The sequence below is a fragment of the Mandrillus leucophaeus genome, unplaced genomic scaffold (genome assembly GCF_000951045.1).
Source record: "Mandrillus leucophaeus isolate KB7577 unplaced genomic scaffold, Mleu.le_1.0 Scaffold602, whole genome shotgun sequence".
NCBI lineage: Eukaryota > Metazoa > Chordata > Mammalia > Primates > Cercopithecidae > Mandrillus > Mandrillus leucophaeus.
Window position 1 is genome coordinate 350,669 of NW_012106498.1, and position 14,544 is coordinate 365,212.

Sequence of the window (14,544 nt, forward strand, 5' to 3'; positions counted from 1 at the left end):
CTTTCTTTCAAGGAATTTATTCATTCAACAAACACTTTCCCTTCTGCAATGGGCACTGTTTTAACTCATTTAATCCACCCAATAACCTTATAAGGTAAGTACTAGAATTAATTAGCCCCTTCTACATAGGAAGAAACTCAGGCACAGAGATGTTAACTAACTGCTAAAAGGTAACACGCCAGAGCACAGCTGGGTTAGGATCCTTACCCAGAATAGTCTGCTCCACTAAACTGGTCTGAAAGGTCCTGTCAGTCAGTCAGTTTCAGCCCAAGAATATTCCATGTTAGGGAATATTCCGTTAGCCTCTTAGTCTCGCAATATCCTAAGAAGCTGATACCTCTCAAGACTGCCTCTTCCTTTTAATCCCCTTGTACGAGTCCTTGATAACTCCTCTAGCCTGGACTAGGGCTCCAGCCTCATAACTCATCTCTACACTGCCCACCCATCCTTCACGCAGGGCCCCATCCTGGCTCTTATTCCATCATTCCCTGGCACAGCTGCATTAGAGGCTCCCTAAGGCTCTAAATGTTCATTTCACACAGACTCTCCTCACCTGGTGCTTCAGCAAGTAAGCATTAAACATTTGGGGTCTAGTGGCAGACAACTTAGGGTGCCCATCCTGGTGCTGTCTTTGGGCAAACAGCTTAACCTTCCTCAGCCAGTGTCCTCCTCTATAACTACCTCATCAAAGCAGGAATCAAAGGAAACATTTTTAGACACTTAGCACCACGTCTAACTTATGCTACGCCAAGGCACGGGTGAAAAACCACCTCTACACCATAAAACATCCTCACATTCTGCCAAAAAGAACCTTTTTGTGCACTCTAGACTCTTGGTATTCCTCTAGTAGAATTTAGCACATTCTGTCTTATTTGTAGGCATGGCTTCCACACATACACACAGATTTCCGCAGGTTTACATCAATTCTCCTTAAGGACAGATTACAAGTCCTCCAAATTGAAGTATCCCCTGTAACACACAGCACAACATCTTGCCTTTGGCATGCAACCAATGAATGTGGATTAATTGAGTCATTTTCCCCCCTGCTTAAGAGAGTCCACAAAAAGAGGCTGCAGTCCAGCTCCTGGAAGGAAAGGTTCTACCCAAAGATGATGGCCTTATTTCAAGGCAAGTCCCCTCTGAACTTCCATCAGCTTCAGGACTATCCCAACTCAAACAGGCTGTGAAATGCAAAGCAACAAAGCTGCTAGGTAAGCAACAATTGTTGGGGGAAGGGAATACGGCAAAGGAGGTGAAGTTAAAAACCCAAACACAGTATAAAGGGAATTCTTCTTTCCAACCAAGCCTTACAAAGCCCATGTCCATTGTGCCTTCCTTAGCCAGATGTAGGGGCCAGTTATGAAGGGCATGGGTGTGTACATGCCTGTTGAATGCCACTCATGTTACCTGGGATCATTTTGATAGCTGTGTTCACTTCACTCCATTTGTGTACCCGGTCAAACTTCCAGTCCAAGATAAAATTCCCATTATCTGTCACCACAGGACCCTAGAAGATAATTTTCCACAATGACCAAGGATGCAGATACAGGTAGGCAGAGAAGAACAGGAAAGTAGAGGGGACAACAAAAGACAAGTATGCATTTTAACCAGCTCCCACTTTATGCTTTCTTAGAAGGTGTGCTGTGAAGTGGTAATAAGCAGGAGCTTTGAAATCAGAAAGACTTAGATTGTAGTCTTTGTAGAGACAGAATACAAGCCTCTTAACAAATGTATCAAGCTATTTTTACTCACATGAGCTCCCACTATGACTATGTGAACATGTCACAATTATCACCACATTCCTATCTGATTTCTGGTTCATTGTTCTTACTTCCTTTAGTCCAAAATTTATTGTTCTTATCTGCTTCCTTAAGTTACTACTGGGCCAATAAGAAAAAGGGCAAGAAACAGAATCCAAAAGACAATAAGAACACTAGTAGCAACGTGGCTTTCAAATAAGAACTCTGACAGGGTCAAGGTCGAACCACTTCTCCATTTCGTGCTGCATTTCTTTCATGCCCGACAATATGAACGTCAGTCAGAGCACTGTACAACCACTAGGAATAGAACTATGGTTTTTTTAAAAGTCACAGAAACACTGGGGACAAAGTATATTAAAATAAAAATGTATCAGGGTAGGGTGACAGATCTTTTCGCTATCCTCCAAAGTGTTTATGTAGTTACACATGTAACTGTGGTTAGCTTCTGGATTGCTCTTTGCTTGCTTATTTAAGTGCAAAAAGAGGGAAAAGTTCTGTGCAATCCACTTTAGAAGCTAAAGAGAAACATGAAAAATCTGGACCATCTGGAGTGTGTTCCTGGGGAAGAGTTCACACAACCCAGGAAATTCTACTTCTTGTCACATTTAACCACAGAATGAGAGGAAACAAGAGGGAGAAAAGAAGTTACACCATGAAACCTAAAAAACTTTCTGCTTCAAACGGGTTCCCAAAGCCAGTGTTTCACAGCTGCCAATCAGGGTGTTCCAGGCCTCAGGCACAAAGGTCAGATCACCTGTGGGATGTCAGCATGTGAGGCACACAGAAAGAATCATTCCCCTGTCTGTACAAAGGAGATGCACTGTATTAAGTGTGGTCTTGTCTACAAGAGTTTGAATGCAGAAACTAACAGGGCCAACTCTCTGAAAATAAACAAATACATCAATTAAAAATAAATAAAAGCCAATTGCCTGGTGGAAGCACAGAGGACCTAACTGGAACAGAAGGGAGCACACCATACTGAAAACCTGAGTGCACCCAGGACACCCCCAGCCCAACCAGGCCACTCACAGCCTTGTTGACAGCCATTCGAAGTTCAACCACGCCCCCAAACTTCTGGCTCACAGCTCGGCTCACTGGGACATAGGCCATTGGGATGACCTCGATGGGGATTCCCTTGTGCCACTGATCCCCGAGATTCTTCGAATCTTTCCTGGAAAGGAGGAGTCAAAAAGTGCAATAAAAGTAAATAAGCTCAATAGTACAGGCAAACACCAAATTCAGGAATGGGGTTAATTAGATGGTAGGAAGGCAAGGAAAGTGATCAGAGGCAGTATACACAGGGCTTCAAATGAATTAGCTGTTTCACTATATAGGAAAAGAGCTATTTGAAATATATATGACAAAAATGTTAAAATCTGATATTGCTGGCTTGTAGGTATGTAGGTGTTTAATATTTATGCTCATCCTGTGGCTATATTTCACAAGCAAATACACACATGCACATATTTGAAATTAACATGCTCAGCACAGTGCTTCTGACCAGATTCCTCTCAGATGCTCATCTGAGAGCCTGGCCAAAGACTATCAATGACACCAGTCACCTGCGGCAAACCCTGACCTGAGAAGAAGCAGGGCATGCTGAGTCACTGCCCGTGGGCAGGGCACACCCTGAGGCTCCCTGTGAGGATCCAGTGAGTGACATGACACATGAGAGCATGCTCTGCTAACAGGGTGAAAAGCTGTTTCCCCGTCCCACTGAACACGTGAAACAATGCTAGAGATCCTGGCTGCAGATAACAGTGGTGTGATTAGCAACATCTACTTTCAGCCTAGAAGCAGAACATAAGGTCTCCCAGACACTGTACTAAGTCCTAGCAATCAGTCTCAGAAAGTCAGAGAGTCCCTGCAGCTCTCCATTTCCTCCTTCACAAAAATGAGGATGAGGCTTGGGGCTCCAATCTACCTCCTCAGCTGGCAGTTCAGACACCAGAAACTACCTGAAATCAGCGATCACGATGAAGCGACTAGCATAGCCAGCCACAATCTTCTCCTGGGTCAGGCAGCCTCTGCAGACAGGAAGGAAGCAAAGGAACACAGGAGTAAGACAAAAATCTCAGTTTGGGAACTAAGGTCACATACAGGAATCCCAAATCCACTCAATCCTGGCACTTAAAGAGAAACTTAACTTTTAATTTTCAAAGGGACATCCCCAGTCCCATCATGCTGCTCCTAGTAAATGGACTCTAGAAACATTACCCTGTGTCTGGAAGAAACCTAGAAAGCAGACAAGGTTCCCATTCAGGCCAGGCATAATTCCATCCAAATGCATCTGAGAGGAAGCATTGTGTACAGGGAGACGTCATCTGGACATGGCATGAATGGGAAGGTCTAGAAGCTGAGGGCATGCTTTGAACAACCTGCCCAATCGACTATTTGCCAATGAGGGTGATGAAGTGGAGACAGCCCAGAGCACTGAATCAGCAGATTTGGGTCCAGGTCTACCTCTACGGTTTAGCAGCTAAATTATCTCACATCTGCAGTTGACATGATTAAATAACACATAAGAAAATCTAATAAACAGTAAAGTGTGATTTTAAACAAATGCCGCATCACTACATAGTCTGCTTGATTATAAGAGCCAGCAGAACAGGATTTCACCTTTTTCAACTCACCATTCCTACCACTCCCCAAATCAGCACTTAAGAAATACCCAATTAAGGTCTTCCAAAGGAACAAATAATATCCCTAACTGCTCACAGAGGAAAGCACAGCTTCAAAGCAAAAGTCACACACTGGTGCCCACAGACCTAATAATCTAGCCAGTATTATTTTGATATGGCCTTACGTTTTTAAAGTCTGAATCAACAAAAGAACACAGATCCACAGGGAATCCATTACAATGAATGATCTCACTAGAGGCCCAGGTTCTTCGTCACTAAATTGCTGCTAATGACCAGAAATGCTGAGTTGGGTCCAAGGCCATATGCTATTAATATCCCAGGAGAAAGCCAAACTTGCATACGTCACAGTGGCAATTTGTTTATTCTGTATCCATCTTGCTTTGCTAAGGATTAACTGGCAGATACTCTTTAGCACAGAAGCCCCCACCACACTCACCCGCCGCCCTTGATGAGATTGAGATCAGCATCTACTTCATCAGCACCATCGATGGCAAGGTCGATCTGCATCGGGGGGAAAGTAAAGATACAAAAACCACTTGAGGGGAGGCTCTGTGTGAATTGCCCGAGCGTGCAATAGCTCCTCAGATACTCAGCAGCCCTATTAGCTAATTCTAGTACTCCCATTTAACAAATCAAGAAATTGAGCTACAAGAGATTAAGGCGCTCCACTAGGATCAAAGGGAAACAGCACAGGACTTGGGACTCTAACCGGGGTACAGTTCTTACCCCCAAGACTATGTTCCCTTTTCTCGTTGATTTTCTCGTTGATGGGCTTCTCTGTGGACAACCTGGCACTATTTAGAACATGGGTTCTCAGTGTGGGTGCTATCACCTCCCCCAAGAGGCAAAAATTGGTTTTTGGTGGGGGAATAAAAAGTCTTAGACATTACAACGAGTCTTGTCCAACCAAAGGGTCAATACAGTAATATCTGTGCTACTAAATTCCTTTGGGGGTGGAAAAGTGCAAAAAAAAAAAACGGATTCAGAAGTCTCTGTACTGTGAGCAACCTCACAGGCAAGTTCAAGTGGACATGAAGATCAAATGAAGAGATACATAAGAAAGTTGACGTGTTCCCGAACTGGAAATTATCTGGGGCATTGCCACTAAGACCCCACTTGTCTGCGCTTGCCCGCTCCCTCTATTAGGAAGCTTCACCACAAGCCCCTAAAGCGGATGAGGGGCAAATGGGTTCATCTAGCTTTCAAAAATCAAAATCAAGAAAGTTACATATTTCTCACCACTCACGGTATCCGCATGGACAAGGTAGGAACCCCAAGTATATTTTTAAAGATAGCAAGCAGTATGCAGGGTATAAATTCTATTCATGGTGCAGTTACTAAGTTGCCTGGCATGGCTGGCATGGCACAGGTATAAAAAATACAGGTCCATATGGGTCATGCTTGCTTCCAGGCTTTTACAGACTCCAGTCTTTGTCTGAAGTTACAGTCAGCACTGCTCTCCGCAAGCCTGCATTAACCCGAGTCAGGCTGCACTGTGGCAATTCTCAGGGGTATGGAAAGTGGCAATCTTTTCTGTCTGGGCTCCAGGCCCACCTTCAGCCCAAACCACTCTCTTCACAGCTGCTGAACACATGATCAGCCTGTGCCCTGGCTCTGCCCACAGAAATCTCCAAGTCCTTCCCATAGTTCTTACTAACCCCTGTGAGGCCCATGTGTATGACAGAAACATGGGCTACCAGATCACCATCAAGTCTCAACCCCCCGCCTCGTTTTCCAGGTGCCTTAAAACCACCCCACTTTTCCTATCCAGCTTTGCTTTCCCTCTCCCCACTATGCACCAACGCAGTACACTCACTCTGTCCTATCACCCCAGCCAGTCTGAGCAGTGTCCATTTGCCCATGTGGAGCTGTTCCTGTGGCTCCCATCTACCACCCTCTGGAATGTTCTCTCCTGCCCTTGCCACCTGGCCTTTACAGCCCAATTCAAACTTTACCTCTTCCCAAAAAACTCAAACTAGCATTAGTCTAGAATAGATGTGCCTGAGTTCAAATTCTGATTCTGCCACTTAAAAACTGTGGCATTAGCCATATGACTTACCCTCTCTGTGCCTTTTTCACATCTATAAAATGGGAAAATTATGGTATCCTATCTTCACGAATACTGGAGATGAAAGTTGAATACAGGTACAGCACTCAGCACAAAAGCTGGTACATAATAATGACTCAAAAAATGCCAGCTAGGGTGTGTGATGCTGCTCACCCTCATCAACGTCAGTCTCCCCTGGACTGCCCCATGTTAGTCTTTACCACAAAACTTAATTTTAATGTTTTCAAATGTCCATGGCTGCCTCAGATGATTCTTCCTTATTTCCACTTAGTGGCAAGCTCCATGAGCTGGCTCACTCTTATACCTCTGCGCAAAGATCTCAGGAAGCCCTGGATGCAGCCCTGGGCTTGCCCATTTCCCTTCACTACATTCACACTGAGCCCTCGGGGTTAAACCACAAGGAATGTGGTGGAAAGGAACCACCTCGGCACTTGTGACCTCAGCCAAAATTAATACTCAAGGTCCCGGGAGAAAACTTGGTACAACTAACTGACATCTTCCCTAGATTTGACAAGATATCTGGAGCCCACGAACAAGTGACAGCCACAAAAAAGCGGAGAGAAATACTCAGTGGTCTGCCTCTGAGTGGCGATCTTACCTCTGGGTGTCGATCCAGGTCACTGAGGGTCAAGCCATACTGCAGGATGAGCTGGCGGGCCTGCGGGGGACAGGGAAGAGCAACCACGAACATTTGCCTGAGTTCATGGCAAGGATTCTCAGAATTCTTCCGGATTTAAGTGTCCCAAGTCCTGCCCAAGCTCGCTCCCAAAGCCCAGCATGGCCCTCCAAGAGGTAGGAGATCTAGCCCCATGAATGGCAAAACTAACTGCTGATCCAACCTGGGAGCTGGACAAAGGCAAACAGTGCAGCAAAGACCCTGTTCCAATGTGAAGCTAAGAGCTCCTCCTCAGTGCAGCAAAGACCCTGTTCCAATGCGAAGCTAAGAGCTCCTCCTCAGTGCAGCAAAGACCCTGTTCCAATGCAAAGCTAAGAGCTCCTCATCAGGGACTTGTGACGAAAGAGAATGCCATGGCATCCTAAAGCTTCTGGCAAAACAAGTGTGACAAAAAGTTCCTAACATAGAACCAAATCCATAACATTTTAGAAAAGCTTTTAAAACAATCCAATAGTATAAAAACAGACTGAAGAAGATCACTATGAATGGACACAGAGTGATTTCCAGCCCACACTGTTAAGTAAATATGAGGAACAGAATATATACACTTAAAAATGCCAGAAACCAAAAAGACTAAGTGAGGAAGTCAGCAAATTTAGCACACTAGACTGGGAGAGATTTAGGATGTTTGTGAAAAAGTCAGCACCATTGACTTTATAGTCATGCTTCAGAGCTAATCTTTCTAAAAAGGTGACAAAAGGGGAGAACACTGGTTACAGCCAACACATGGCTCTGAGCAGGATTCGTAGCTGGAATAAAGGAACCTCAAACCTTCATGTTTGAACACCCAAGTCCTAGAGATGTGGGTTTATATTCATGTCTTGTTTATAATGCACACAAACCAAACGTTTCTTAAAACAAAAAGCACCTGAGATTAAGAATCAGAAGGTCCAGGTTCCAATCTTAAATGAGCCAGCCCTGTGACCCTTGGCAATTTTTCTCATCTCTAAAAAGGTAGGGACAGATGAAATGACCAAAGTCAACTTTCTAATCTAAAATCCTAAGACTCTAAGACTAAAACATAAAGATCTTGAAAATTGTAATGTTGGAGCCAAATTCAAACAAACTAAAAAATATATTTTTAAAGGATAAGACAATAAAAAAACTCTGAACCCCAGATATGATGTTATTAAAAAGTATTGATGTTATTAGAAATTATTGCTTTTATTTTTTAGTATTGTGATGTCTAAAAGACTCCCTATTTTTCAGAGAGACATATGAAATATATACAATGAAATGATATTATGCCTGGAATTTGTTTCTAAATAAGAGTCAGGGGGATATTTAGGTATGGATGAAACAGGATTGGCTGTGAATTGATAATTATTGAAACTGGGTACTGAGTACATGGAAGTTAATTTTATAGTTCTCTCTCCTTTCTAAACTTTGAAATTTTCCATAATAAAAAGCTAAAATAAAATGCCGGCTGAATAAGCAAGTTCAAAAAAAAACTTATGCTTTTGTACTTATTAAAGAGAAATATATACTGTAAAGGAAAACAGCAAAAATAGTATTGCTAGATTATTTCTTAATTCTTAGATTTCTCCAAAAGTACTATTAGAACTATGCAGTCATTAAAAACAAAAACAAAGAGAGATCATGTCCTTTTCAGGAACATGGATGGAGCCAGAGGCCATTATCCTTAGCAAACTAGCACAGGAACAGAAAACCAAATACCACATGTTCTCACTTATAAGTGGGAGCCAATAGAGGGCAACAATACACACTGGGGCTGACTGAAGGACAGAGGGTGGAGGGTGGGAGGAAGGAGAGGATCAGGGAAAATAACTAATGGGTACTAGGCTTAACACCTCGGTGACAAAATAATCCATACAACAAACCCCCACGACATGAGTTTACCTATATAACAAACTTGCACATGTACCCCTGAACTTTAAAGTTTAAAAAAGTAAAAGTAGTATTAGAGAAACCATCCTAACTTCAGATCTGAGACTATAAAAACATTGGAAAATGACCTCTTAGATGGCCCCAATAATCCTAACCTCCTGACATTCATCCCTTTGGGTCATCACTTCCCACTGTCCCAGAATTGGTCTGTGTGAGTGACCAATGGCACAAAGCGGAGGTGATGACATGACACCTCTGAAATTAGTTTATAAAGAATGTTGCAGAAGGAGGGCAGGGGTAAGGCTGCAGAGTGGCATGCTCTTCTCTCTCTCACATACACAAACACACACATGCACACAAGCACGCATACATACACACACACACACGCATGCACACGTGCGTGCACGCACACACACACACAGGGTATTAAACCAATCATTAACACATCGCTTTGCTAACAGCCATGCACGGTGGCTCATGCCCGTAATCCCAGCACCTTCGGAGGCCAAGGTAGGTGGATCAGTTGAGGCCAGGAGTTCAAGACCAGCCTGACCAACATGGTGAAACCCCGTCTCTACTAAAAATACAAAATTAGCTGGGCATCATGGTGTGTACCTGTAATCCCAGCTACTCAGGAGGCTGAGGCAGGAGGATCACCTGAGACCAGGAGGTGGAGGGTGGCAGTGAGCCAAGATAGTGCCACTGTACTCCAGCCTGGGCGACAGAGCAATACTCTGTCTCAAAAACAAAACAAACAAACAAAAACCACACTGCTAACTGATACGGACATTTTAAAAATAGGTGTTGTGTCCTAGACAAGGAGTTGGCTCTCCTTCCCCTAAAAGGCACATTATCTCCACTTCTTCTCTACCATATACTTATAAAATATTGCATACGTGAATGTAGAATTAATTCTTTGAACATTTGTGGAGTGCCAGGCACCACACCAGACACCGAAGATAGTAACACACACTCTCCATGCACAAGGGCCTCTATATTCTTATATAAATGTAGATACCTTAAATCAGGGGTGTCCAGCCTTTTGGTTTCCCTGGATCACATTGGAAGAATTGTCTTGGGCCACACATAAAATACACTAACACTACCAATAGCTGGTGAGCTTAAAAAAAAGAAAAAATCACAAAAAAACTCAATGTTTTAAGAAAGTTTATGAACTTGTGTTGGACCACATTCAAAGCCATCTTGGGCCACAGGTTGGACAAGCTTGCCTTAAATGATCACCACAACCAACTGAGTTACGCCTCCTTACCACAACCACCAGCCACCCAGCCTAGTACCTGACCAAAGCCTGGCACATGAAAACGGCCTGGTCGGTAAGCACTGTCTATTTCTGCAGCTGGGAGGCCCTCTGTGATTCCCCTGCATACCCCCATACTCCACCCTCAACCTCTGCAAGCCCTGAGACTCTCCCATCTTCCCCAACAGACAATAAGCAACAACACAAGAGGAACATCTGTACTCCCTTAAAACAGTTCTGTGCCCCAATTCACAACACGGGTCTCAGAAATTCTGCCAGTTTGTTAAAACGGACAGCTGAAGTCTGGGCCCCTGTGCAGTGACTTCAAGATCGCACTAGGACAGAACACTTTAAGCCTGTTCCCATCAGCAAGCTCTCCAACTCTTCCTTCTCCCCATCTGTGACTTGCCTCCCTGCAGGAGTAGTCCAGCAGCTCTACAGAGAAGTTGATTACAAACAGTGTGGGCCTCATCCTTCCTGAATGTTAGGCTGAATTGTGTTCCCCCCAAAAAAGATCTATTGGAGTTCTAAGCCTCAGTACTTCAGAATGGGATGTTTTATGGAGACAGGGTCTTTAGAGAGGTAATCAAATTCAAATGAGGCCATTAGAGTAAGCTCTAAATCAATGTAACCGGTGTCCTTATTAAAAGCGGAAATTTTGACACAGAAACAAATAGGCCCACAGGGAGAACAACATGTGAACATGCAGGCAGAGATCAGGGGGATGGACCTACAAGCTAAGGAACACCAAAGGATATCAGCAACCCACTGAGAGAGTTAGGAGGAAGGCACAGAACAGATTCTCCTTCACAGTCTCAGAGAACCAATTCTGCCAACACCTTTATCTCGGAGTTCTAGCTTCCAGAACTCTCAGACAATACATTTCTGGGTTTTTTTAAGCTACTCAGTCTGTGGAACCCTGTTATGGAAGCCTTGGCAAACTGATGCATGGAGTTTAACAAACAGCATGAGGGTTTTGACCCACCACTGGCTCAGTGACCATATGCAGCCTCTAGTGCTCCACTGAGATCTGCAACTGCTAGACACCAGAAGCTTCTAACAGGCAAGGAAAAAGGTTTCCGGAGCATGTAAACACCTCTGCCTGCATCTTCTGGCCAGAGCTCGGGAAAGTGCAAGGAGCAGGAAAGCTAATGATTAGCTTGTGATTCTGAAGAAAGGCAAGAAGCAAATCCCACAGCTGGTACCTCTAAATGTCTCTTGTGATTAGGGACAGTGGCACTTGGCAGGCTAACGGTACTTCTGTTTTCCCTTAGTTTGACAATAAAACCTGAAAATGTGTTCTATTATTTCACAAAATATGGTTTTCAGGTTTTGTGGTGCTTACATAGTAGAAGTGTAAACATTTTCCCTTCTACTACCTAATCAAGGTAGAACCGAGGGCAGAGTGAGCAATAAATGCTGTTTTTGGTTTAAACCAGTTCTGGCTTTCAAGTGCTTTACCTTCTTCTTTACCTTCTATCTTTAAAATTAAAGGCCTTTAATTTTAATCCACCAAATCCACCAAAATCATTTAAATCCCTACAGGTTTACTTATATAAAAAGTAGGGCATGAAACTGTTGGGGCTCAGGATACCCCAAAATAAAAGCCTCAGAAACATCCTCAGGAGATGCCGGGCATGGTGGTTCACTCCTATAATCCCAGCACTTTGGGAGGCCCAGGTGGGTGGATCACCTGAGGTTGGGAGTTCGAGATCAGCCTGGCCAATATGGTGAAACCCCATCTCTACTAAAAATACAAAAAAATTAGCTGGGTGTGGTGCCGTATGTTTGTAATCTCTTCTACTAGGGAGGCTGAAGCGTAAGAATCACTTGAACCTGGGAGGTGGAGGTTGAAGTGAGCCAAGATCACACCACTGCACTCCAGCCTGGGTGACAGAGTGAGACTCTGTCTCAAAAAAACAAAACAAAACAAAACAAAAAAAGAAAGAAAGAAAAGAAAGAAAAAAGAAAGAAATATCTTCAGAAGCAAAAGTTCCTTTCAATTTATTCTGCCCTCCTGACTCTGGCCCCTCATGCTCCCCTGAGGATAGCCATAGAAACTAGAATCCCTCCTCCCCAAGGCAGGTCACAGAAACCACAACCACTTTCCTTTTCCCTTTCCCCAAAGCCACACATAAAACCGTGAAAGGAAAATAAATCTTGAGGCCCCATAACCACTCCAGCTGGGAACTGCTTAGGGCAAACCTGCCTCCCATTCTATTCAAAGTCAACCCTCTGCTCACTCTGATAAATGCATATCTGATTGCCTCCTTTGGAAAGGCTAATTAGATGCTCAAAAGAATGCAACCATGTGTCTCTTATATACTTATGACCTGGAAGCCCCCTTCCAGCTTCAAGTCTTCCCGCCTTTGCTTGAGTTGTCCCACCTTTCCAGACCAAACCAATGTTCATCTTGCATATACTGATTAACACCTCATGTCTCCCTAAAATATACAAAACCAAACTGTGCTCTGACCACCTTGGGCACATGTCATCAGGACCTTCTGAGGCGTGTCACAACCACGTGCCCTCAACTTTGGCAATATAAACTTTCTAAATTAACTGAAACCTGTCTCAGATTTTCAGGGCTGACATTTTGGTAATCACAGAGAATTCTGAGTAGAGGTGCCCCTGACCTTTGACAAATCTCCTATCTGTGCCGGGGACCAGCATGAGCTAATTTTATGGCTCAAACCAACAGGACAATTTGCTGAGGTCTGGGAGTACACCCTCCCGAGAATCCCTGATCTCCCCAAATCTGGTCAAAAATCTAAAGTTTGTTTTGCTGTACAACTCATCCCTCTTTTTTTTTTTTTTTTTTTTTTGGAGTTTTACTTGCTTCCAGAAAGGAAGGCAAGGCAGGCAAGATTTCCTGTTTCCACGACGATGGAAGGCAAGTAACTCCTTTATGGAGTTTGACCTCGCTCCCAGCAGGGAATATGAGTTCAAGTTTTTTTGTTTTTTTCCTCCTGCTTCTAGGGCGGTAGAAAGCAGTCTTTAGCCTGAAACCCATCCCTAGGTAAGTAGTTGAATTGAAGTTTTATCTTGTCTAAAGTTTAACAACCAGTTGGTTTTAATTTCTCCTTACCATTAGAGCACTCAGTGTTCATACTGCCAGCGTTTTTGTTGTTGTTTGTTGCAGTCTTCTCCCAACAGATTTGACCAACTCTACCTGACTTGATCAAATCCAAGTAAGAATTCCAAATTATGAGTAACAAACCCTTCCTACTTTGGCTAAAGTTCCTCGCAGCTGCAAAAGAGGGAAAAACAAACAAACAAAAAAACTATGCACTTGGTTTCTGTGTTTGCTTCCTGTCTTTTAAAAAAAAAAAAAAGTTCTTTCGTTTACTTTTCTTCCACCCTATACTTCTCCTTCCCCCTTTGCCATCTGCAGTACCAAAAAAAGTCTAGATGTTTATAATGACTTGAACTCCTTTAAAGAATTCAGAACAAAGGTGCCACTCACCACAGTTGGGGTGTTCTGTTTTCTCTGTGAGTTTCAAGAGTCATGTGCAGATTCTTCTTAGGTCTAAAGCTCTGTTTTCCTGTATTGCGTGACCTGAACTCTGGCTGTGGGGTACCAGAGATTACCTTGTACAGTACAGAAAGGATTTGACCATGGCTTGTATAATGGCAGACGAGACAAAGGACTGTTATTGTCTTTGTTTCAAAGCTAAATTACAAACTAAATTCCTCCCAAAGACCAGTAATGAACAAGGACAGCATAAAGGTAGAAGCAAGATAGGGTCAGTTAGGTCCTATCTTCTTCACTGTCTCAGAATTTTGCAATGGAGAGTTTCATAACTTTAAATAATGACTACCAAACTTTTCATAATCTAGATAAACAATTAAGTCAATGTAATGCGACAAATACTTGTATACAAACTTGTCATAATTTAGAATCAAAAGTTATATTAAATTATAGATATTTCATTATTTGGATATTTTCCAATAAAAATATATTGTAGGAAAACATTCTTTCTAAAAAAAGTGCCCTTAAAAAGGTGAACACTTTTTGTCTGATTCAAAGCTTTTTTAAAGGTTAAGTATAAAACAAGGTAAAAGAAACCACAAAATAAGAGAGATGTAAAGAAAGTTATAGAAATAAAGCAGTTTTTTTGGTGAAAAAGCTTAAAGAGAAATAATTTTATATGAGAAAAAATCTTGTATGATTAATTTGGACCTAGAATAATATGACTGGTTGTTTAAGAAAGAGGTATGTTCAGGACAAACCAGAAAGTCCAAGCATGTCATGAGGAGTCTAAGGCACAATAAAAGGATTAAAAAAAAAA

The 14,544-nt window shown here is 42.9% G+C and overlaps 1 protein-coding gene across 1 annotated transcript in view; it reads right to left on the reverse strand.

Moving 5' to 3' along the window:
- The window catches only part of RPIA (ribose 5-phosphate isomerase A), a 63,074-nt gene that overhangs the window by 13,564 nt on the left and 34,966 nt on the right, over positions 1 to 14,544 (reverse strand). Inside the window, exons 4-8 of the mRNA XM_011999821.1 lie at positions 7,069 to 7,128; positions 4,839 to 4,903; positions 3,719 to 3,787; positions 2,790 to 2,931; positions 1,408 to 1,507 (exon numbers count right to left, since the gene is read on the reverse strand). Coding sequence (XP_011855211.1) covers positions 1,408 to 1,507; positions 2,790 to 2,931; positions 3,719 to 3,787; positions 4,839 to 4,903; positions 7,069 to 7,128 — 436 coding nt within the window. The remainder of the gene's footprint in view (positions 1 to 1,407; positions 1,508 to 2,789; positions 2,932 to 3,718; positions 3,788 to 4,838; positions 4,904 to 7,068; positions 7,129 to 14,544) is intronic.